Below are 26,110 nucleotides of genomic sequence, written 5' to 3'. Positions count from 1 at the left end.
AATCACAGTTTGGCCATAACGAACACCCTGTTCGAACATAAGAGTGTCCATAAGTGCACGTGGCACCAGGACGCTCTAGGCCGTAGGTCGATGATCGATTTTGTAATCGTATCAGCAGACCTGCGACCATATGTTCTGGACACTCGGGTAAAGAGAGGGGCTGAGCTGTCAACTGATCACCACCTGGTGGTGAGTTGGATCAGGTGGCGGGGGAGGACGCTGGACAGACCTGGTGCACCTAAACGCGTAGTGAGGGTGTGCTGGGAACGTCTAGCAGAGGCCCCAGTCCGCGAGATCTTCAACGCACACCTCCGGCAGAGCTTCGACAGCATTCCGAGGGAGACTGGGGACATTGAGTCCGAATGGACCATGTTCAGCGTCTCCATTGCCGAAGCTGCTGCATTGAGCTGGTGGGTGCCTTCCGTGGTGGTAATCCCCGAACCAAATGGTGGACACCAGGGGTGAAGGGAGCCACCAGGCTGAAGGAGTCCTATCGGGCTTGGTTAGCCTGTGGGACTCCGGAGGCAGCCGACAGGTAAATTCAAATTCAAATTCAAATTCAAATTTTATTTGTCACGTACACAGTCATACACAGTACGATATGTAGTGAAATGCTTGGACAACTACTCATGACCTAAAGAAAACAAAAAAAGGAAAGGCTATGAATAAGATAGGAAATAAATATGCAAAATTAAAAAGGGTAAATTTAACTAGGAAGGAATAAAATATAAATTAAGGTTAAAAATGAAATAACTGTACAACACAAATTAGAATGAAGGGTAAATTTAACTGGGAAGAATAAGATAAAATATATAAATTAAAGTTGAAAATAAAATAACTGTACAACAAAATACACAATATAGAACTATATAAGAATGTATGAAGAAATCTAAATATAAATAAATATATACACAATAACAGCAGCTGTACAAGTATTAACTGGAAATGAAGAATATAGTGACCAGTGTTGTGCAAAACCAAAGTCCAGAAAGTCCAGTGTGTGTGTAAGAACCATATGTGTGGGTCAGTACTGTGTGGTGGTGTGATTGAGAGACCGTATCGCCTGCGGGAAGAAGCTCCTCCTCAGTCTCTCTGTGTTGGTCTTCAGGGAGCGGAATCGCTTTCCTGACCTCAACAGAGAGAACAGTCTGTTGTTGGGATGGCTGAGGTCCTTCACGATCTTCCTGGCCTTGGTCCAGCACCGCCTGCTGTAGATTGAGTGCAGGTCAGGGAGCTCGGAGCGGATGGTGCGCTCAGCTGACCGCACAACCCTCTGTAGAGCTCGTCTGTCCTGCATGGTGCTGTTCCCGAACCAGGTTAAGATGTTTCCCACCAGGATGCTCTCTATGGTGCACGAGTAAAAGTTCCTGAGCACCTTGGAGGGCAGTTGGAAGTCTCTCAAGCGTCTGAGGTGGTAGAGACGCTGTCGGGCCTTTTTCACCACGGTGTTGATGTGACAGGACCATGACAGGTCCTGCGTGATGTGAACTCCGAGGTATTTGAAGCTGTCCACTCTCTCCACTGGGCACTCGTTGATGACGGGGGTCTGGTAGTTCCTCTCCTGCTTAGTGCTGAAGTCCACTATCAGCTCCTTTGTCTTACTGACGTTTAGAAGGAGGTTGTTCCTCTGGCACCAGTTCTCCAGATTCCTAATCTCCTTCAGGTAGGCCGTCTCGTTGTTATCAGAGATCAGGCCCACCACGACGGTGTCGTCAGCAAACTTGATGATGGTGGTGGAGCTGGTAGTGGCCACACAGTCATATGTGTACAAAGAGTACAGCAGGGGGCTCAGAACACACCCCTGGGGGGCTCCAGTGCTGAGAGTGGTGGAGGCTGAGACATGTCCGCCCATCCTTACTGCCTGTGGTCTGCCAGTTAGGAAGTTGGAGATCCACTGACACATAGATGAGCTGAGTCCCAGATGTTCCAGCTTGGTGGTGAGTGTGGAGGGAATTATGGTGTTAAATGCAGAGCTGTAGTCTATGAAGAGCATTTTAACATAATTCCCCCTTCTAGTGTCCAAGTGAGTGAGTGATGTGTGGAGGAGATGAGAGATGGCATCGTCTGTGGAACGATTTGGACGGTAAGCGAACTGTAGTGGGTCCAGTGTGTCTGGTAGTGAAGAAATGATGAAGTCTCTGACCAGGCGTTCAAAGCACTTCATCACTACTGAGGTGAGGGCTACAGGGCGATAGTCATTGAGAGAAGCAGGGTGGGGTTTCTTCGGGACAGGAACAATGATGGACTCTTTGAAGCATGTGGGGATCACCGACTGAGATAAAGAGATGTTGAATATCTCAGTGAACACAGGAGCTAGCTGGTATGCGCAGTCTCTTAGGATACGACCTGGGATGCCGTCTGGTCCTGCTGCTTTCCTGGTGTTCACTCTCTTGAAGGCTCTCCTTACTTCATGCTCGGAGATGACGAGCACGTTTCCGGTGCTGGCAGTATCTTCCTGTCTGCAGCCGTTAGCGCCGCTAACACTAGCATTGTTGGAGACCTTAGCTGCAGCCTCGAAGCGAGCATAGAAAGTGTTCAGCTCGTCTGCCAGAGTCACGGCCGCGTTCATCATACCGGTTGTTGGTGCTTTATAGTCCGTTATTGTCCTTAGTCCCCGCCACAGGCTCCTAGAGTCACTCTGTTGGAGTTGTGACTCTAGTTTCCTCCCGTAGCGCTGCTTCGCCTCTTTCACCGCCCTCCGCACGTTATATGACGCGGCTTTGTACGGGTCCATGTCCCCCGTCATGAGTCCCGTGTTGTAGGCAGCGGTGCGGGATCTCAGAGCGTCGCGGATGGTTTTATCCACCCACGGCTTCTGGTTGGGAAACGTTGTGATAGTCTTTGTCTCCACGGTATCATCCGCTAGTTTCCCGATGAATCCCACAACCGCTTCCGTAAACACGTTGACGTCATCGTCGGAGCTGTTTCTGAACATGCCCCAGTCTGCGTCATCGAGTGCGTCCTGTAACGCGGCCACCGATTGATCCGTCCAGCGCGCGACCTTCCTCTGAACCGGAACTTCCTGTTTCAGCCTTTGTTTGTATTTTGGCATGAGGAAGATGGCGGCGTGATCAGATTTGCCAAACGGGGGGCGGGATTGTGCCTTGTAGCCGTCCTTGACCGTAGTGTAGCAGTGGTCCAGTGTCCTTTCACCCCTGGTGGGGCAGGTGATGTGTTGATAAAAGTTCGGCGCTGCGCGTTTGAGGTTGGCGCTATTAAAGTCCCCCGTCACAATAAGCGCAGCGTCCCGGTGTTGTGTCTGGTGCTGTGTGAGTGCCTCATGCAGCTCGCATAAGGCGGTGACCGTGTCCGCTTGTGGTGGAATATAAACGGCACTTACAATGACCGATGTAAATTCCCGAGGTAGATAAAAAGGACGACACATGATGGACAGTAGTTCCAGATTTGGTGTGCAGGAGCGTGTGAGAGGAACAACGTTCGCACTGTTGCACCAGTTGTTGTTCACCATTAAACACACGCCGCCTCCCCTTGACTTCCCCGAGTCCCGTGTCCTGTCCATGCGGTGAACCGAGAAGAAGTCGGCCGGCTGGATGGCGTGGTCCGGCACCGCTGGGTTCAGCCATGTCTCGGTGAAGCAGAGGAGATTGCAGTCCCGAATGTCTCTCTGGAACTTTATCCTGGCCCTGAGGTCGTCAAGCTTGTTCTCCAGTGACTGGACGTTGGCGAGCAGGATGCTAGGCAGAGGTGTGCGGTGTGCACGAGCTCTCAGCCTGTTCCTGACGCCGGCTCGCTTCCCTCTAGGCCGCCGCGGCTTCCCTTTGTTCTCCCTCGAGATCTCACTCGGCCAGCTCGGATCCGGAGTTAAAAACTTCGAATTGTGAGTACATTGTATACCAATAGAAACAAGAGTGTCACTGTCATACCTAATGTACCCAATGGTGATGATTTTGCCGATTTAGAAACGCTGAAAACTAACTTAAAAAACAAAGACAAAGAAAAAGTGGTCGGAGCAGTCGTGACGGCAGCCGACCTCACCGGCGCCATCTTATCGACAGGCCAAGCGGAATGCGGCTCGGGCAGTGGCTGAAGCAAAAACTCGGGTGTGGGAGGAGTTCGGAGAGGCCATGGAAAAAGACTTTCGGACTGTCTCGAAGAGATTCTGGCAAACCGTCAGACGTCTCAGGAGGGGAAAGCGGTGCTCTACCTGCACTGTGTATAGTGCTGGCGGAGCGCTGCTGACGTCGACTGAGAAAATTGTCAGGCGGTGGAAGGAATACTTCGAGGACCTCCTTAATCCCACTGACACGTCTTCTGAGGAGGAAGTAGAGTCTGGGGATGAGGGGAATGACCCGCCAATTTCCGGGGGCGAGGTCACTGAGGCAGTTAAACAACTCCTTGGTGGCAGAGCCCCTGGTGTTGATGAGGTCCGCCCCGAGTTCCTGAAGGCTCTGGACGTTGTAGGGCTGTCCTGGTTGACACGCCTCTGCAATGTTGCGTGGAGATCAGGGGCAGTACCTGTGGACTGGCAGACCGGGGTGGTGGTCCCCATCTTTAAGAAAGGGGACCGGAGGGTGTGTTCCAACTACAGGGGGATCACACTCTTCAGCCTCCCTGGGAAAGTCTATGCCAGGGTGCTGGAAAGGAGAGTTCGTCCGTTAGTCGAACCTCGGATACAGGAGGAACAATGCGGTTTTCGTCCTGGTCGCGGAACACTGGACCAGCTCTTTATCCTCTCCAGGATACTTGAGGGTGCATGGGAGTTTGCCCAACCAGTCTACATGTGTTTTGTGGACTTGGAGAAGGCATTCGACCGTGTCCCTCGGGGTGTCCTGTGGGAGGTGTTGCGGGAATATGGGGTGTCTGGCCCATTGCTACAGGCCATTCGATCCCTATACAACCGTTGCAAGAGCTTGGTTCGCATTGCCGGCAATAAGTCGGACTCGTTCCCGGTGGGTGATGGGCTTCGCCAAGGCTGCCCTTTGTCTCCGGTTCTGTTCATAATTTTTATGGACAGGATTTCTAGGCGCAGCCAAGTGGCGGAGGGCTTTCGCTTTGGTGGCCTCAGAATCTCATCTCTGATTTTTGCAGATGATGTGGTTCTGTTGGCTTCATCGGGTGAAGGCCTCCAGCTCGCACTGGAACGGTTCGCAGCCGAGTGTGAAGCAGCGGGAATGAGGATCAGCACCTCCAAATCTGAGGCCATGGTTCTCAGCCGGAAAAGGGTGGAGTGCCCACTCCGGGTCGGGGATGAGTTCCTGCCACAAGTGGAGGAGTTCAAGTATCTCGGGGTCTTGTTCGCGAGTGATGGGAGAAGGGAGCCGGAGATCGACAGACGGATTGGGGCTGCAGCTGCAGTAATGCGGACGCTGCACCGGTCCGTCGTGGTGAAGAGGGAGCTGAGTGTAAAAGCGAAGCTCTCAATTTACCGGTCGATCTACGTCCCTACCCTCACCTATGGCCACGAGCTGTGGGTAGTGACCGAAAGAACGAGATCGCGGATACAAGCGGCAGAAATGAGCTTCCTCCGAAGGGTGGCTGGCCTCTCCCTTAGAGATAGGGTGAGAAGTTCGGCCATCCGGGAGGGGCTCAGAGTAGATCAGCTGCTGCTCCACATCGAAAGGAGCCAGCTGAGGTGGTTCGGGCATCTGACAAGGATGCCCCCTGGGCGCCTCCTGGGTGAGGTGTTCCAGGCATGTCCCACCGGGAGGAGGCCCCGGGGCAGACCCAGGACACGCTGGAGAGATTATATCTCTCGGCTGGCCTGGGAACGCCTTGGTATTCCCCCGGACAAGCTGGAGGAGGTGGCTGGGGAGAGGGAGGTCTGGGCCTCTTTGCTTAGGCTGCTGCCCCCGCGACCCGGCCCCAGACAAAGCGGATGAAGATGGATGGATGGACATATGTGCACTATATGTCAGTAAAAATACTATGCAAATATTGCTGTCCTTGAATGCTGAGTAAACACTGACAAAGCACTGATTGTATCTCTTGTACTTTATCAACGCAGTATCAACGCAGTAACTTTCCTCTTTGCTAAAGCATATAGTTAGGGCTGGACCAGGTGACCCTGAATCCTCCCTTAGTTATGCTGCAATAGATGTAGGCTGCCGGGGATTCCCATGATGCATTGAGTTTTTCCTTTCCAGTCACCTTTCTCACTCATTATGTGTTCACAGACCTCTCTGCATTGAATCATATCTGTTATTAATCTCTGTCTCTCTTCCACAGCATGTCTTTATCCTGTCTTCCTTCTCTCACCCCAACTGGTTGCAGCAGATGGCCGATTTTTAGTGCCTCTGTGCTGTTTTTTCAGTCCAGCTTTGTCCTGGTAGGATTTTTGGATGCCAGCCACTTTTATCCACCGGTGGTACGTACCGTGCAGTGGCTTGTATTTGAATGATGGTTCTTCTCCTTGCTCCTCTTCTTTTTTAGGTTTCTGCTGCCTGAGATATTCATTAAGCATGCTGTCAGTAGTGGCCATCTTCTTAATGTACTCATGGATAATTGTTGTCTCATCCTAGATAGTGTTCTGACACCCACTAGCCCCTTCCTTCCACTTAGCGTACAATCTCAGGGTGCTGGACTTGGGGTGAAACCCTCCATGGATGGCGAGAAGCTTCCTTGTCTTGATGTTAGCGGCTTCTATCTCCTCCTTTGGCCAATTTATTATTGCAGCAGGGTATCTGGTCACTAGAAGAGCGTAGGTGTTAATTCCCTGGATCTTGTTCTTTCCATTCAGCTGACTCTTCAGAACAGAGGCTAGTGGCCTCTTCATGGTTCCCATTTGCCTGTGAGATTCCCAGGTACTTGTAGCTGTCCTCAGTGTCTACAATGTTGCCTTTTGGTAGTGCAATCCCCTCAGTTCTGATTACTTCCCCTCTTTTTGTTATCATGCAACTACACTTCTCCAGTCAGAATGACGAGCCAATGTCAGTGCGCCAGATCCTAGTGGAATAGATCAGGGATTCAATATCTTGTTCACTCTTTGCATACAGCTTGATGTCATGCATTTAGATTGATGTACGAAGTGATTGACGATCATTCCGTAGCCTGCATCCATATCCAGTCTTGATGATCTCACTGAGGGGGCTCAGGCCTACACAGAGCAGCAGTGGGGAGAGAGCATTTCTTCGATAAATCTCACACTTGACTCTGACTTGGCTACATCCCCACTGAATTCCTGATGAAGGCTCTTAGGGTTCTGTTCACCTTGTATTTTTGTAGGGATTTCTTGATCCAAGTGTGGGCCATTGAGTTACTGTATAAGCTTTCTTGTAGTCAATCCAGGCAGTGCACAGGTTGGCCAGTCTGGCCTTGAGGTCTTGGGCAACTGTTCTGTCTACCAGGAGCTAGTGTTTGCCCCCCCCCCCATTCCTACCTCTGCGTTTCTGTTACCCATTCACGTATTGAGCCATGTGCTTGTTCATTTTAGTTGCTATGATGACAGGAGCTTCCTTCCACACTGCCTTGATCTTGGCCACTAGTCTCCTTCTCCGTGGAGGGCACTGTTCCTTGTAGCTGTTCATCACATAGTCAAGCATCTCAGTGATCACTACTGCCGTGATGTAGATCATCTGGTTAGTTTCTGTTATGGTCAAAGTAGGGATTGTACAGAGGGTAGTTAATCTTGGTAGTCGGCCACAGAGGTTTCAGGTTTCCAGCTTGGCCATGAACCGCAGCATTTGTGTTATACCTCATCAACATCCAGTGGTGATAGCAGTTTCTTCTTCCAAATGTTGGAACACTGAGCTACTTCCACTGGGGTTACTTGCATTTTAGCATTCCAACAGTGCCCTGTTCTCATCCCTTACTCATGTATGCCTTCTTGTTCCCATAGCCCACTTCTCATCAGTCTGTACTGGTTCCTCAACACTTGTTAATCTGGGCAATTAACAAGGTCAATTCTCTCTCTCTCTCACTCATATCTGAGGTAGGTTTGGTTAGCATTGTGGGTCTAGCCTGGGAACCCTTACTGGATGCAGATGCCCTGGTTGGGATACATATGCCCTGGTCAGGAGTCTAACGCCTGACTTGAAGTTCCAAAGGCATGTATTGTTACCACTACACTATCCATACATGTATAAAGCATTAAGAAACTGTACAAAGTATATGTGCAATCTCAGAAAGTCCACCGTCACCTCAACAGGCTTGAAAAGGTTCACCTCCAGGTGGCTCTGACTGCACCAGTGGTGCAGCTGGTCTGTAGGCAGATTCATTATCCTTTTGAATCAGACCAATGATAGTGGAGTTATCCATGAACTTCAGGAGTTTCACAGGTGGTTCTCCCATGTTGCAATTAGTGTCGTGGGAGAAGAGCATCGGGGAGAAAACATACCCTTGGGGAAAGCTGGTGCTGATGATCTGGTGTGGGATGTGATGCTCCTCAGCCTTACCTGTTGCTGCCTGACCATCAGGAACTTGGTGATTGACAGACAATTGGAGGTGGGCACGGTAGGCTGGCTGAGCTTCAGGTGCTGGGCTGTCTGGGGCGCTGAAGGTCAAGCTGAGGTCCACGAACAGTATCCTGGCTGGTTGGTTGAGGTGATGCAGGATGTAGTGCAGTCCCATGTTGACTGAAACCTTGGCCAACCTGTTTGCCCAACAGACAAACTGCAGGGGGTCCAGCAGTGGCTCTATGATGTCCTTCAGCTGGCTTAATTGATATACCTTTATTAGTCCCACAAGGGGAAATTTCATAAGGCTGCCAACCTATTGCACGCAATGACGGCGCCATCTTACCCTCCGACCATACATACATTACACAAAACATCACATGGGGAAGACAGGTAAGAGAGGTATAACAATGGAAAATGCACCACATGAGGAAACACCAGTCTTTCAAAGAACTTCATCACCACAGATGTCATCTTGCAGGCATGCAGACTGGAGAAGCCAGGGATGGAACCTCTAACCTTCCGACCAGTAGTTGACCTGCTCTACCTCCTGAGCTACAGCCACCCAGTGGTAAACATGAGTAAACCATAACTAGGTTGTGGATAAAGTGCAGGCACACAAACCTGCATTTGAAATGTTGGCTACCGTAGCAGTATAGTATTGCGACATCACATTTGGATCTTCTAACTAAAATAGGAAAATAGGAACATAAATATTGCCATCATTGCCAGATCTGGCACACATCTGGTTGACATACACCCTGCCATGATACCACTCAGTTAGAAGTGCCAGCTTGATGCTGGATCTGGGCCAGACCTGTTTTCTATGAGCCTGGGCCACATAAACCAAACCACAATCGAGCCAGATGTGGTATGCCATCACATAAACAGTGCCATCTATGCCAGGCCTGGCTCATATCTTGATGACATACCACTTACCATGCCAGAAGTCAGCCAGCAGTACCGGCTTGACACCAGATCTGGGCCAGACCTGTCTGCTCTCTGGGTAGAGGGATTAGGTTAATTGGTGATTCTAAATTGCCCATAGGTGTGAATGTGAGTGTGTGGGTACTAGCCTTCAGCCTCCTTCCTTCTGCTTAGCATACAGTGTCAGGGTGCTGGATTTGGAGTGAAAACCTCCAAGCTTGATAAAGAGCTTTTTTGTCTTGTCATCAGTGTTCCGCCTGTGGTTGGCAGCTGGTTCATTTGTGCTGCCAGACACTCATGGAGTGCAGTTAGCTTCTTTAACCAGTAGGTGTCAATTTTGCCAGGACCTATTACTGTCTAATGCTTCAAGCTTGAGACTTATTCTTGGATGTTTGCCACTGTGATGGTTACTGGATCCTATTCAGGGAGGTTGCTGTGGTTTGCTCTTAGATCCACTAGCAACTGAGCATTGTTGTTATGTCTTGTGTCCTTCTGCCATATGCTCTTCCAGTATTGCTTTGTCTGAAGCCTTAGTGATTTTTCTCATATTGTTCCCCTGAACTGGGAGTGCACCTTAGATGGTTCAGTGGAGAACACCTGTGGTATTCTCATGGCTTCTGTCTCTCTGGTGTGCCTCTTCAGGCATTTAGCCAAGGCTGTGAGTGTCTCAAAGATAACTGCGACTGTGGTGTAGATTACGTGGTTGGTTTCAGTAATGGTTGCGATTGAGATTGTCCATAATGCTTCATTTACATTTTTAAACAGACTTTCAAAGGGTACTTCATGTAGTCTTGTAGTCAGCCGGCTTAGCCTTGGTCCTCTCTTTCAGGTCAGCTGCTCTTGCATTCAACGCCTTCAGTGTACAAGTTGTTCTTGGGATTTGTTACCTAATCTCAGAGATTGGGAATGATGTTATGTCCACCTTGACCTGACGTCCAACATTGTGCATTGATGCAGTTTCCTTCCAGGGATTAACCTGTACAGGCACTACTGAGAGCTTGCAGCTTCCTCAATGGCCAGAAGTCTGTTTGCCTGAACAGATGATACAGTACTGTCTTGAACTGCTTCCTGTTTGTCTGTTTTTTCATTCTTCATGTTTGTCATGGTCTTTGTCCCAGTTTTGTTTTGTTCAGGATCTAGTTTTGTATGAGCTTTCTATGTCTTGATGCATGCTCAATCATCCAAGTAAGTAAATTCCCCAAAAGTTGATTCTGTTCATCTGGAAGTAGTGTTTTCAGTGGGAGAAACGTTTCGTCACTCATCCAGGTGACTTCTTCAGTATCAGCTGACTGCAGGTTTCCAGTCTTATAAACAGTACATTTGCACAATGACTGAACCTAGCCCACTGAACATTGGGCTGTGAGGACAGTTTCTTGATTAATATGCAAATTGTCACGACCATCGATCAACAATCATTGATCAAAGACCCCTGATCAGTGCCCACGAGTACCATTCAGAGAGAGTTGAGGAGTGACACAGACAGACAGCCAGAGAATGCTGACAGTTTGAGCACCGACAATTTAAGCACAGACATGAGTTCATGCTAAAGTCAAGGAGCAAGGGAATGAGCATGAAAGGTAGAGGTAGTTTATTGTCACGATCCTGGGTCTTATGACCCAGTGTATTGAGTTTTAGTTCTTTTGATGTTTATAGTGTATGTTTAAGCTTATTAGGTTTCCTATGTTTATTTGCTTATTCGTTCCCCCTTGTGTTTTCAACCCCTGTGAAGTCTCCCTTGCCCTTCGTGTGTTTCATGTCTGTGTGTCTTATGTTGTCAGGTCTGCGTCTCATTATATTTCCTGTTTTATTTTGAAGGGGTCCTGTGTTCCTATGTTCAATGTTTTTAGTATTACTCTCTCCTTGTGACGTCGTTATGTTCATGTGTGTCAGCTGTTTCTCCATGTGTTCCCACTTCCCTCATTATCCTCCTGTGTGTATTTAGTCCGTGTGCTTTCAGTCATTCTTTGTCAGGTCGTCTGCTCATCCATGTCAGTTCACCATGTTTAAGGTTTTTTCATGTTTAGTTTTAGTTCACCCAGTTTAGGTTATTGTTTAGTTTCACCAATGCCCTTTTGTTTGTACCCTTTTTGCTAGCCTCAATAAACGGCTTATTTTTTGTTAAATCCACGCCACGTTCAGTTTTTGGAGTCTGTGTTTTGGGTCCTTTGTCAACACATACAGTCTGCCCTCGCCGGACTGTGACAGTTTATGTCTGAAGGTGCAGTGGTCAGTTCAGATATTTCAGTGGAAATTCCTTTTGTGCAAGTTTAAGTAGAGTATGGTGATAGCTTTAGGGAAGAAGCTGTCCCTGAGTCTGTTTGTTCTGGCCCGTATGGATCTGAAGCGCCTGCCAGACAGCAGTAGGTTAAAAAGATGGTAGCCGGGGTTTCTGGCCCTGCTGAGACAAAGGGAGTTATAGATGGCAGACAAGGAGGGCAGAGGGCAGCTGATGATTCTTTGTGCTGTGTTTACTACCCTCTGTAGTCTCTTCCTGTTTGCCTCCATGCAGCATAGGTCAGCAGGCTCTCGATAGTGGATCTGTAGAAGGTCACCAGCAACTGGGTGTTTAATCACTCCTTCCTGAGCACCCTTGGGAAGTGTAGCCACTGCTGGGCCTTCTTGACTAGCGCCGTGGTGTTAGCTGACCAGCAGAGGTTCACAGAGATGTGGACGCCAAGGCATTTGAAGGATTTCACTTGCTCTACGCATTCTACTTTGGTAGAAACAAACATACAACACCTGAAACACAAACATATGAAAAGACACAGATACATGAACTTACAAGTTTCTTGTGGTGTGTGTGTGTGTGTGTGTGTGAGAGAGAGAGAGAGTATGTAGTGTATGTGTAGGTGTCTTTATCACAAAATGTCCTTGAAAACGAGGGTGGGAAACTCCAATAATACCCCCCAGGAGCCAGAGGCAGAAAGAGATAGATCCAGGAGATCCAGGCTATCTGCAGCCCCCAAGAGTACAGAAGACCTGAGGCCACACATATTGGTGACATCTGCACATCTATCCCAGCAGGAGAGGGAGGAGGGCCTCAGATGGTCTGCCCACTACCAAAGGGTGAGAGACCCAGAAAACAAGAGGCAACAGGCAGCTGACCTCGGTAGAGGCTAGCCACCCTGGTATGAGCCAAGAACAGGGTACTAGTGCACTGGGCACTCAAGAACCACTCAGCAACCTGCAGAGTCTCTCTGACATGAAAGAGGTCCAAGGCACCTGGATTCTACTTATCAAAAACACACAAAGACACATGCAAACACACTGATGCTCCCACTGAGGGGCAGGTGAGCAGATGCCTCCCCCAAACTGCAGTGAACCAGGACGTAGCCAGAGTGCACCACAAACCACCTGTGACCTGTGGACTCCCAACCCAGAGAGGGTGTGTGAAACAGGGGTGTAGGAAGACACCCCCCCCCCCCCCCCCCCACACACACACACACACACACACACTCAGTGTTCAAAGTGCTATGCTGGGTGTCAGTGTTGTGCAGTGTGAGTATAGAAAGTGTACAGGATGAGTATGACTGTAGAAAAAATAGAGTGCTGTTAAAATTGTAGGGTGGAGGGGAGATGTAACACAAGCACCCGACTGCTAACCAGTAGGACTTAATACCAAAGCCCCCACCCCGAAAATCTTCAATGTCTAGGTTCCAGATAAAATTAAGGAGCAGACAGCAGGAATGAATGGGTCCACTGCAGCAGCCTCAGCCGTCAGCCTCCTGGTGACCCACCTGCCCCCCAAGACCCTATATGAATGGTTATATGTTGTGCACTATAGTGTCATTAAAAAGCAGGGCGGGTTACCATGCAGTACAACAAGCAAAGCCACGTGAATGGCCCAACCCACTGTGACCTAAGTGACCCACAACCCTCCCTAAAGACCCTACATCTGTGAGTGATATGTTGTATGCGTTGGAAGGAGGGAGGGACAGAATATGTGAGAATGGGAGGTAGAAGACCCCTGGAAGGAGAGAGCCAGCAAATGACTGCCTCAGTAGTTACCCACATTCCCCACACTTCACCACAACGTGGGAAAAAATGGGTTCACGGCCACAATAACAATGCCAGAGCACTACAGAGTCCGGGGAAGATCCCACTGCCCCACAAGTGGTGTAAGTCTGAGACAATGGTTGCATACTCACCTGGATGTCCCACTCCACCCACTTGGCCACACCCACGAGACCCTGAGGTGCAGACCAGACATCCCAACATGGGCCAATGCACCCTTCATGGCGTGGTGCCAAGGAAGCATGCACCACCCCCACAAGGAGGGACCCAGCCAGAGACCAGGTGGCCCACCAGGGGCCCACCAGGGGCCCAGGCCCCCAGAGTCAGAGAGACTTTATTTATCCCCAAGGGGCTATTTCAGATAGATACTAGCCTCCTGGCTGGGGGCCAACACAAGCGCAAGCACTCCCAACATCCCAAGACCGTTCGACAACACCCAGCCCAGTTTGCATTTTGCCTGCTGAATTCTGGGTCCCCTCCCTGCCTGCCACACTTGCTTTACATGACAGTTTTCTTCCTTTTGTAGTGGATCTGCAATATCCTAGGATGCTATAAACCACAGATGTTGCAGCGTAATCTTTTTCTTCTCTATTCTCGTGCATGCTTTGTAGAGACTGCCAAAAAATAATGACTTTAGGATTTTCAGATTATTCTTACTCTCTTCAAAATTTAGAGATAGATCCAAAATATTCCCACCTCCACAGGTCAAACACTTCTTCACAGCATGCAAACTTTCTTTTTCTTTGACTACATTGTAATTTTTTATTTGCAAATGTAAAAGTAGTAGCAAAAATAATGTCACGGCTGCGCTGGCAGCCCGTGGGGATGAGGGAAAGGAGGACCCAAATGCAGGACTCTGGTAATGATGACAGTGCGTTTTATTTACAGTGCAGAAAATATAGACAACCAATAAATCCCTGTGTGTTCCTGACTCCTGTTCCGTGTCTCCACTCCCTGCGTACCATCCACCCGCTGCTTCCTCGTTCCCACAAATCCTCCTTGGAAACACATACAAAAGCAGCCTTCAGAAAACTCCACAATCGCGGCAGACTAACACTTACTGGCTTGCTGAAAAACTAACAGGTAGTCACGCATAACGATCCCTTGTTGTGGAGCTCTCAGCCACACTGCTGTGTAGCTCCCCGACGATGTTAGATCAGCTCCAGGTGTGTGTGATGATCCAGATGGCAGGGCCACACCCCCACACATGCACACACACACACGCCTATATATAGAAACAAATGACAGCAGCACAATACAAGGACACGGTAACTATGGCGTTATTTTTGTGCCACTATTCTGAGTGCACATAAAAAAAAATGTGAGCGCAGGTAAAAAAAAGTTTGCAGGTGCAAGTGTTGCATTTTGAGGAGAAATTTATTTTGAGCGAAGAAAAGCTAAATTTGAGTGAACAAAATTCACTCCTGCGTGCAAAACATGTATTTCAGTGTTTGCTATTATCCACACACACACACACACACACACACACACACACACACACACACACACACACACACACACACACACACACACACACACAACAGCAGCCCCTCTCGCTCGCTATGTGTTGCTCGCGCTCTCAACATTTCTGTCCGTGCGCGCTCAACTCTTTCTCTACACCGTTATATTTGTGCCACAAAACCAGCCAATCACAGACTTGGATGCAAAAAAATCTGATTGGCTGTTTTGGTCTCCAATCAGCTCGAAATGACGAAATGCAATATCCCCGAATGCATTTCGTCCAAAACTTTTAAGATATTTTCAAATATCTGCTCGATTTATAGGTGTGTCTTTAATGTCCTGTGGCAATCTGCTTTTCAAAGAAATCCAGCATGTCCTTAAAAGCAGCTCCCGACTCGTAGTTTCCCTGAAAACCACAGAACACAGTTTTCTGTTTATCTGTCAGCTGCTTTTTGGTGACTGAGAATAAACTGCTCTGAAAAATCTAAAACTGCCTCGGTAGGAGTCCTGGAAAGCCCAAGTGAATGCTTTTTCTGCCCAAAACTATCTCAAATTTTCTGTTATTTTAAGGAAATGTGTCCTGATCTTGTTTTCAGTCAGTCTACGAAACAAAGTTGAGATGTATGAACATTTTCAATGTACAGAAAGTTTTGTATATGGGCAGAAGAGTCTGTAAATGACTTAATGAATAGGTGACACATGAACATTTTAAGTTGTTTACAGTCATAACGTAATCTGACAATAGCCAGTCACATCTTAATAAAGGCAAACAAAAAAGACAGACCAAATCTCCAACATTAACGTTTAAGGTTAGGTTAAGCTAAAGTTACAGCTCAGCTACAGTTAATTGTGATTCACTTACATTTGCTCCTGTAGGCTTACACTGATGGACTGGGGGACTGACTTGCTGCATTCCCAAGCAAGTTGACACATAGCTGCTACTCCCTTATCCTGGTTCTGCCTGTTAAAAAGGGTCTTTTCCTCCCCACCATCCCCAAGAGTTTGCTCTGATTGTAAGGGTTTTGTCCTGTATTGTTGAGCCTTACCCCAACAATCAGACGAACCAAGCAACAGTGGGAAGAAAAATCTCCTTTTAAACAAGAATGAATCTAGTTTGATAATTACTAATGATTCAATGTAATAGTAGTATATAATTACATAAAAGGTGAAAGAGGTAAGTGGAACCCCCACCCCCCACCCCCTAGGAGCCCAAGGCTATTTCATCATGGCACTGTTGACCATTGCAGAAATCAGGATAAATAGGAAAACTAAGCAAAAATAGTGCATTGACTTCTGCTTACCTGCCTCACCTGAGTGAATGTGTGTGTGTGTGTGTGTGTGTGTGTGTGTGTGTGTGTGTGTGTGTGTGTGTGTGTGTGTGTGTGTGTGTGTGTGTGTGTAACAGAGACTATATGGAAATGTGAAGAAGTCCTATGTCAGACATCAGTTATATGAAGCGCTTCAGTAATGGCAGTGCACACTGTTGCAGTCATGCACATAATGCAATGACAATAAAGTGAACACAACATTGAGATGTGTTCCGTAATCATAGTGTAAAAGAATTATATCTGTATTTATATTTGACTCAGTAGTGTCTTCTCCCCCCCCCCCCCCCCCCCCCCCCCCCCCCCCCATAGTACTATATTCCATTATGATGATCTCATTTTGGTTGTCCCTAAGGTGCTGTTCCTAAATCAGTCAGTGGAGCTATAACTTATATCTCAGGCCCATAGCTCTGGACACACCCAGAGACATAAATGCATGTATTTTAAGAGTCCACCATTCTTTCTAGAATCTATGAACTTTTTGGTTACAATGAATAGAAGACCAAAATCACACTTAAATCCATGATCCCAATCAATGTCTTTCTTCAAGTCAAAACTTTGGAAAATTGTAGTCATGTTTTAGACCCCATTGCAGCACTGACACTGTGCTTGTTAGGGCTGCGAATGAGATCTTAAGAGCTGCTGATATGGGTGAAAGTTCTGTGGTACACCACTGTGAACAAGAGACCCGACAACTCTACGGATCATGCTGTTATTTCTGCTTTCTCTGTCTCCATCCCACACACACACACACACACACACACACACACACACACACACACACACACACACACACACACACACACACACACACCTTAGTGTTTTTTGTAGTTCCAGCTTTTCAGCACACATCCAGCTGTTTCTACTGTCTGATTATCCACATTCTCAGAGTCCCAGCATGCTCCTTGAATAGGAGTGGCATGATTAAATAATGGTTACAAGCTGTCGACCATTCAACCCAGGCACTGCCCCCTGAACCTGCAGCCCCATCCTTCCTCTGCAGCTGAGCCACCCCCACATGCCCCCGTTGCCTAACTTAACCAGGGTGAATCCTTTATCCTAAGATTTTACACAGGCAGGATGCGATGGCTGCTGTCTTGTCCATCTGAGAGCACACCTGCCCACCTCCCCAGTGGTACTCCAGGTACTGTACCACCCTCCATCCAACTCCTTCGGGTTAACCGTGAGCCCTGCCGACCTTAAACATTGTAAGACCGCGGCAACCTGCTGCACATGCTTCGTCCAGGTGTCAGTATGGATGATGACATCATCCAAGTAGGTGGCAGCATATGTAGTGTGTGGATGCAGCACTTGGTCCATGAGTCCAAAACTGATGAGTGTTGTGAAAACGAGCGGTGGCAATCTGTTCCACGAGCATGGGGTAGGCCCTGCGACCACTCACTCACTCTGCGGTAGTCAACACAGAGCCGCATAGATCCATCTTTCTTCACCACAAGAACTATGGGGCTACACCACATGCAAGTGACTCTTCTATTACTCCCATTTGTATTATCTCAGCCAACTCCTGAACAAATGCAGAGAGGTGAATGTTGAGGTCAGGCTGTGAATGCTCCATCAAGACAGAGGTCAGATCTGTCTGCTGAAGGATCTCTTTCCTTAGAGGAACGCTGGGCGATTCTAGACCGCCTGGGTCTATCCTCAAAGGAAGTCTGGTTGCAGGTTTCACTGTGACAAAGGACCCAGCAACTCAACTACTTTTTTTCTCACTGGGCTTTTATTTAGACTTCAAAATTCCAAATACTGATAATACTTTGTGTTTGCTGGATATATAAAAGTGTTTATGGTCACATGAACTATAAAAGGTGACGATGTGCCATTTAACCTCATTTCAGCTGAAATTCACTCAAAGGTGACACTTTGTCCCAACTGCATAGAGAAACTCCTCATCAAAGCTTTCCAGTGTAATGAAACCTGAATAACATTTTTGGCATTGCGTAATAGAAACAAGACAAGATGTTATGTTGGTGAATAATTCATACAGGAATATAGACCACTGGTCTGTTCTATCCTTCATGTGTGTGCTGTGTTCACTTTCTGCCTGCAGTCATTTTGTCCCGCTCTGTGATTTGGCAGCCTGGGGCACTATTTGGCAGACCTCCGTCATTTCTACTTAGTATATCGGAGTTGCTTCTGCATTGAGTGAGGCACTGCAGCAGTCTGCAGCTTGTAGCAGTAACACTTCAGCAGAGCAGCAGGGGACAGAGGAAGGAGAACAAGCATACCGACGTTTCAATCTTATCGTTTTTTACTTTGTTTTTGGCTTAACTTTTAACTCGACTGAGATTGTTTGATTACTAACGAATCTTCTTGGTAAAATCTACTCAGACAAGTCCCGTTTTGGATTATGTAACTGACCAGTTCAGAGTGGAAACCATCACACATTTAGCTGGTTTGTGATATGACTCTATGCTGTTTTAGTACTGCAGCCAGTGTACAGATGGGCGGCGGAGCCACATGACATTGTAACTACCCTTCCTCCTACTGCTTTCCTGTTTCACTGTACCTTGGATAATCATTGGAGCATGTCATTATAGCACAGTATGCAGCTCTAGGCTCTGCAATAGATTTGAACTACCTATCCTGCTCTCTATGTTTCGTCTGGACAAGGACAGAAATTACAGGAACATAATCAAATGTATATTTTAAACCTGTGATCTTGCAGATGACACTGCGTAGTCAGTCAAAGACAACTGACAAATGATGATTTGTTACCAACCAATTAATATGCCAGGAAACGCTTTGTCGGTTATTGTACTCTGGTGGTAGTTTTTACATGAGTGTACACCACCTGTGCACATCCCAACTGAATGGATCTTTTCTTGGGAATCTATCTTCTGAGGGGATTTAATCCATTGCTTTATAATGGAAATATGTCAAGTCTGCTTTGTTTCCCCTCTAAAAGAATCTGATTGATGGTGTTCCCGGCATCATCGCCCCCTTCTCACTGAGTCAGTGCAGTGTAGCTTTGCTTACATATGCGTCTGCTGCTGACTGGAGAGCAATTAGTATCAGGAGTGATTTGAGAGGTTTGCGCAAAGATCAGCTGGTTGGCTGCAGTTGTTGTAAGATGTGCTGTTTGTCTCCGACAGGGGAGGAAAGGCGAGAGGGTGAAATCTGAAGGGAGGGAGACAAAGTAGAGGGTCCTTCATTCAGGAACCTGTGTGACGCCGTGCACTGAGGAACAGTGTTTAATATGTACTGCAAATTCAATACGACCAACTTAACCTTTTAAAAACACCAACAGGTGAAGTGCAGCCTGGTGTGGATTAAAGTTAAGTTCACTTTTAGGTTTACCCTTTCAGACAGAATTTACATTTTTGGGCATCGCTGGAAGGAAATCATGAAATAGAAGAACTACAAGGTGCGAGTGGAGTCAGATCCCAGACGTGGACAATAAGGGAAAAAACCTACAAACTTACTAGTCTAGTACAAACCTGCTTAATGATTGGTTGGCAGTAACAGTCATCTTTTACAAAAACACAAGCTACGTTTCTCGTTTCTTGGTTGACTACGGTTTATCGATCCGCCCAGTACTCATTAACAAGATCTCAGGTTTTGAACAGAGATGAAACATTTCTCTAAAATATAAATGTGATATTGTTCCTGTAGTTTCTGTCCAGATGAAACGCATCATAAATCACAATTTAACTGCAGAGTGAACCAGAGATCCAGGCTAGCTGGTTGTTCCTGTGTCGAGTCAAAGGTATAAAGATAAATGCATTACAGACATTCGCTTATTTAAAGCATTGCGTTCAGCTTTGTGCTCAAATTACAGGATCAAGTTTGAAGAATAAAAATTAAACTTGAGAAAATCCTAAACGGTGGCCATAAAAAATGACCCCTACCAGATTTAAAACTCCTTTTTGTCACTCCCTGCATGTCATCATTTGTCAACAGCAGGGAAACAGATTGAGGGCTTCAGAAAACAAAAACATAAATGAGCACGAATGGGAAAACTGACAAGAGAGTAAGAAAGGGATTTGAGAGAGGGAGGTGTGCTCAGACATTCTACCTTCTGTAGTATGCTGAGAAGCAGTACACTGCAGCACTGATATCAAAGCACATGCATCCTGCCTCTCACCTAACCCTCTACTATGATGTCCTTCTATTCGTTTTGTCGCATACATGAGCACACATATCCACACGGCCTCGCCACACACGTCGGAAAAACTTCAAATGTGTGTGTGTGTGTGCATGCAGAGGGATCTCAGCCAACAGACTGCTGTATTCTCCTCCTGCTGGGGAGCAAACAGTATGCAAATCTTCAGCCAGGCTATTTGTACTGAAGTCACCTTACAGGGGACACTGTTTGTGTCTTTTGTGCAGTGTAGGGGAGGACATCCCTCTTGCTGCATCACTGCTGCAGTTATGGCAATCATCGGCTATCAGTTTGGAAAGTCTGTAAAATGCAGTCCCAGGTTTAACCACAATGACTGGTTTCATTTGGCCATCACAGAGTTACAATTTCAGGATTAGTGTTCACTTTCACTGTAGCTGCAAGAATTTCTCTCTCAAAAATGTCCTTTCCCAAAGACAGCCTGCCAAGTTAGACTGAATGACAAGTGAGCTTCATGATGTAGTCACCTGAGATGGTTTCACCTCACAGGTGAGCCTGTCAGGGTTCATTGGTGGAATTTCTTGCGTTCTTAATGGTGTTGGGAGCATCAGCTGTGCAGAAGTCAGGCTGGTACACAGCTGACAGCCCTGTTTGACAACTGTTAGAATTCATATTATAGCAAGAACCAATCAGCTAAGTAAAGAGAAACGACAGCCCATCATTACTTTAAGAACTGAAGGTCAGTCAGTTGGAAAATTGATAAAACTTCTGATGTGTCTGAACTAAACGTGTCCAAGTGCAGTCACAAAAACCATCAAGCACTACGATGAAACTGTCTCACATGAGGACGCCCCAGGAAAGGAAGACCAGGAGTCCCCTCTGCTGCTGAGGATACATTCATCCGAGTCACCAGCCTCAGAAATCACAAGTCAACAGTTCAGAGGAGACTGTGTGAATCAGACCTTTATCTCAAATAGCTGCTAAGAAGCCACGACTAAGGAAGAGCAACAAGCAGAAGAGATTTGTTTAGACCAAGAAACACAAGGAATGGACATTGGACCAGAGGAAATCTGTGCTTTGGTCTGATGAGTTCACGTTTGAGATCTTTGGTTCCACTCGCCGTGTCTTTGTGTGTTGCAGAAAAGGTGAACATATGGTCCATGGATGGTTCCCATTGTGAAGCATGGAGGAAGAGGAGGTGTGATGGTGTGGGGGACATGCAGCGACATGCCATCCCATCATTTAGTTTTCAACAATGACCCCAAACACACCTCCAGGCTGTGCAAGGGCTATTTGACCAAAGAGAGTGATGGAGTGCTGACCAGACAGCCTGGCCTCCACAGTCACCTGACCTAAAGCCAGTGGAGATGGTTTGGGATGAGATGGACCGCAGAGTGAAGGCAAAAGGACCAAAAAGTGCTCAGCATCTCTGGGAACTCCTTCAAGACTGTTGGAAAGCTGTGGGTCTTAAGCAGGTCAATTATTCGTTTCATGATGCAGCATGTTTTCCTTCAGTGAAAGGACTTGAGTATACTGTAGGTGTAACCAGGCTCGATTACACTTTGGTGTAAGTGGCCCAGCCAAATCATTTCCTTTTTCCATTTGGGTCGCTCGAAGGAGCTCACTCACCAGCCTGAGTGATAGGATGCCTCCTGTGCAAACAGTCGTGAAATTTCCCAGGATTTCACAGTGATATTATATCAAAGAGGACGTGGTTGGGTATGGGAGCCATAAAGTGGTAGGCCACAGAGGGGCACAGAGTGAGATCAGCGTATGCTGAGCTATAGAGGTCAGAGGCCACCAACTTTCTGCAGAAGCAATCAGTAAAGACCTGTGCTGAGTCTGCGCTTCCACAGGCCCTGCTGGTTTAGAGACTTATTACCCTTAACGAAGCAAGACGAACAGCGATCGATTGATTTTACTTGCTAGCAAGGGAAGGACCTCAGAGCAGCCCTTCTGCCCTCGGTGTCAGACCACTTCGAAGAACCATCACCCCACAGTAGCCTTTCATTTCTGTGACACAGAGTTTACACAAACACCCATTGTAACCCCCCCTATGGTGCGTCATAAACCCTAAGGCATTGAGTGTGCATGTGTATGTATGCTCGTGTGTGTGTATGTGCATGCATGTGCACGTGAGTGTGTGCGTGAGTGTGTGTGTGTGTGTGTGTGTGTGTGTGTGTGTGTGTGTGTGTGTGTGTGTGTGTGTGTGTGTGTGTAAATGCGGGTGTGTTTGTGTGACTTCCTGCTCACAAAAGGGTCATAAAGGCAGGAAGTTTACTAAACAAGAAAACAGAACCTTCACACAGGACGTGTCCCTATAATAAAACGCTACAGTCTCCCCCACCATTCAACTTCATGTGGTGTGCAGATTAGCTCAAAAACAGTGCATTACAAGCTTGATGCAATTGTTTTTTCATGGCAAGTGCATCCAAACCTCACATCACCAAGTGCAATGCAAGAGTAAAGCACTGGTGTAAAGCCCACTGAAACTGGACTCTGAAACAGTGGAGATGGCAATTCGATGGATGAGTTTGGTGGCTGCAGAAAAACTGTACTTAGTGGAGGTGGAATAATGGTGTGGGGTATCTTTTTCAGGAGTTGGGCTCAGTCTCTTTGTTCCAGTGAAACTTAATCCTTCAGGTTACCAAGACATCTTGGACAATTTCACGCTCAGTTGAACAGTTTGGGGATGACCCCTTTCTGTTCCAACATGACGGTGCACCAGTGTGCAAGGCAACGTCTATAAAGACATGGATGACCAAGCTTGATGTGTACACACGTGGACAGGCAAATTAATTTATAGCTTAAGTTCTACTGGCAGCAGGACTTAAATGATCTTATAATGTGCTTTCTTCCTGTACGTTGGTGGCTGAGTGAGTCTGCTCTCCAAGTAAAATGGTTTTGTTGACAATGACAATACAGGGTGACTGACACAGGCTGATCCAGCATCCATGTTACTGAACACTGGAAAGTGTGAATCCTTTTGAAGGTGGTTTATGGTTAGCGTAAGTTTTAGAGCTGAGAAAATGGTTAAGGGAGAAAATGAATGCAAGTCAGTGTGATTTCCTCTGAAGGGATGGAAGCGCTCTTCTATGTGTGTGTGTCTGTGTGTGTGTGTGTGTATATATCCAGGGCAGCTGTAGATAGCAGTGTTAAATTAGTCCGGGATAATAAGCTGTGGGACTTGATTTGCTCCCTGCGGATTAGAAGTAAACTTCATCTGTCCATCTTCATCACTGACCTGAAAGGCAAAGGCACAGACTTGAGAAAAAGCAAGCAGATGAAAATGCTCACATACGTAGTGATTCGTTGTGAGCACACACAAACAAATGACATACATGTGTGTGTTTGAAAAAGCACAACTGCATGACATTACTGACTTTCATCATTGACCTACAGAGAGCTGCTGTTTGACATGTGAACACATGTAGACGTGGTTTTCATGTGCTTTGATTCTAAAACGACTAAAATGTAACAAAAATGTTAGTGTATAAGCTGGCAATTGATCACCACCAAATGCAGCAAGCTGAGTACAGCCACAATGCTTACCATGGATCCTTTACAGGAATGGTATGCAGTGTGTCTTTCAGAAATTTGCAAACACTGAAAAACTGAGGACTGAGGAGGCAGGTTTTAAAAATGATGTACAGCACATGAACAGTGTGTCATGTCCTTCATCAAGAAAAGAAATGAAGCTGTGACACAGGACCTGACTAACTAACTGAAGCCTCATCAGAAATGATCTCAGCGGAATGAATCAAGAATCTATTCTTAAGGGGTGTCCAAATTCATGGGCTGCATCCTCCTGAGGAGCATTTGTAGACAGATTACGTCACAGCGACGCGCCGAAGGCTGTGCAAATTCGTAGACTCCTCCGAATGCAGCCGAAAAATGCGTCCTCCTTTTCCCCGAATTTGAAGGATGGGCCAGGTATGTCCATCGTGGCCTACCACATCCCAGAATTCATAGCGCGGCCCAACCAAACTCCAGTTTCCAGCAACTTTTAACATATTTTCAGGCGAGAAAGTAGCCGTGTAAACTTCAAATATCTGCTCGGTTTATCAAGATATCGCATACTTGCAAAAGTGCTCCGACGTTTTCGGAGACATCTGCTACCCACCAGCTCGATAGCGAGCCGGGAGGTCGAGGGTCACTAGAGCCGCCGAGAACGGCACCACTCCCGGCACATCATTTTCAGATCACCGCGGTCTTTTGCTACTCAGGTTAAACGTGATATATAAGTCACTTAGTCAACCTAAAAATGTTATTGTTGGGCTTTTTTCAGTGTTTTATTTGTTCGTGAGTAAATCGGTTTGGCTGAGATTAAAGTTATTAGATTAGATTAGATTAGATTAGATAAAATAAAACTTTATTAATCCCCCAGGTGGTTTTCAGACAGCTGAATAAACGTCAAACAGAAAACTGATTAAACAGAAGTATGAGACGGTCGAGCGTTTACTCCAGTGTCCTGTTATATTTTAGATAGCAAGGAGCAGACAGCCGAGTTTATTAAACTCCACCAAGACAGCGGTGACGCTAATCTGAAGGCTAGACCGTCCAATTTCACAGGGGTTTACTTTGGGTCTACCCGACCTTCTGAGGACCCGGCCCACGTAGACCGCGAAGGCCGGGTCCTCAGGAGGATGCAGCCCATGAATTTGGACACGACTTTAATGAAGGGGCACTTTCTGCATCCTTTGTTTCTTCCTTACTGTGTTCTCAAATATGTTGAACCACTCAGGACCTTTGCACTGAATCGACAGGATTACTCCACACTGGCTTCAGTGTGTTGTTGGCACCCCCTCCTGTGGTAGAAGTGCACTAAAGTGAGTTGGTGATAATGTCCTGATGTTTTGTTTGAGAAAACAGAGTAAACTGTAACACCTTTCTTGTTCTCTTTCTACTGTCACTGTTTCTCTACAGTATGTGGCTTTTGCCTCGCTCTTCTTCATCCTTCTCTCCATCTCCACATTCTGCCTGGAGACCCATGAAGTCTTCAACACCATCTACAACAAAACAGAGAATGTCACCGTCGGCAACGTGACACGTGAAGAGGTACGGTAAAGTTTTAGTGACATGCTTTGCCTAACCACAGTAGGTACCGCCTTGGGAAATATATGTCTCTTTAAGTACCAGTCATGTGACAGATATTAAAATACAGTAGCATCGGCCTAAAACTTCACTGCATACATAGTTGGGACAATGTTATGTCTTATATAAATGCTATTACTGACTGCCATCAGCAGCCACAGCTGTATTTGACTCAAACAGTATTAACTGCATGGCATTGAAACACTCACATAGTCAGGGTGTGACAAGTGACAATAGTAACTGCATTGAAACACTCGCAGCAAAGGGGGCTAACAGCTCTGATACTGCATTCACACACGCAGCAGGTGGGAATATTAATAATAACAGCTCCATGCCATGCAAAACATTAGCATTTAGTCATTGGCAACATAGCCTACACTCCTCGTGTGTGAATGGCTCTGTAACACTGCTCTGTGATGTTTGGATCAAGGAAGGTCAGCTTCAGCCTCACACAACCTGCTTCTGTATTCTAGCATATGAAGAGAAACCTTTCTTGCATGAATATGTGGTCACCAATGGAAGTGCATGGCCTTGTCTAAGAGTCAAAAATGTCAAAAACGTCTGATTTCTGAAAGCAAACTTCAGTGTCTCATCACAAGATAGTTCTCTTAAACCCTCCTGCTCTTTGGGCATGCTTCGAGGCTGAATGGGTTTCTCACTTCTGCTGTCACTGGGAAATATTCACTGAACTGTCTGAGAGAGACAAGGTGCACAATGATGCTGTCTCTGACAGTGAGGATCAGGTTGTTGTCAGACAGGAAGCTCCAAACTGGGGAAACCTGAAACATCGCCTGTCTTGACCTTTAGCAAGCAAGCAAGCAATTTATTTATATAGCGCTTTCAGATCAGCCACCAGCTGA

General features: G+C 46.9%; 1 protein-coding gene across 3 annotated transcripts in view; it reads left to right on the top strand.

Annotated features, from left to right (window-relative positions):
- The window catches only part of kcnc3a (potassium voltage-gated channel, Shaw-related subfamily, member 3a), a 114,804-nt gene that overhangs the window by 15,561 nt on the left and 73,133 nt on the right, over positions 1 to 26,110 (top strand). For all 3 annotated transcript variants that reach the window (XR_013974290.1, XM_080904572.1, XM_080904571.1), the window contains exon 2: positions 25,083 to 25,214. Coding sequence is in view for 2 of the 3 variants with exons in the window: in XM_080904572.1 (XP_080760698.1) it covers positions 25,083 to 25,214 (132 nt within the window). In the remaining variant the exon portion in view is untranslated. The remainder of the gene's footprint in view (positions 1 to 25,082; positions 25,215 to 26,110) is intronic.

The sequence above is a fragment of the Rhamphochromis sp. 'chilingali' genome (genome assembly GCF_963969265.1).
Source record: "Rhamphochromis sp. 'chilingali' genome assembly, chromosome: 15".
In the NCBI taxonomy this organism is placed as follows: Eukaryota; Metazoa; Chordata; class Actinopteri; order Cichliformes; family Cichlidae; genus Rhamphochromis; species Rhamphochromis sp. 'chilingali'.
The sequence above is the reverse complement of the archived record's forward strand: the minus strand, read 5'-3'. Positions and strand labels throughout refer to the sequence as shown.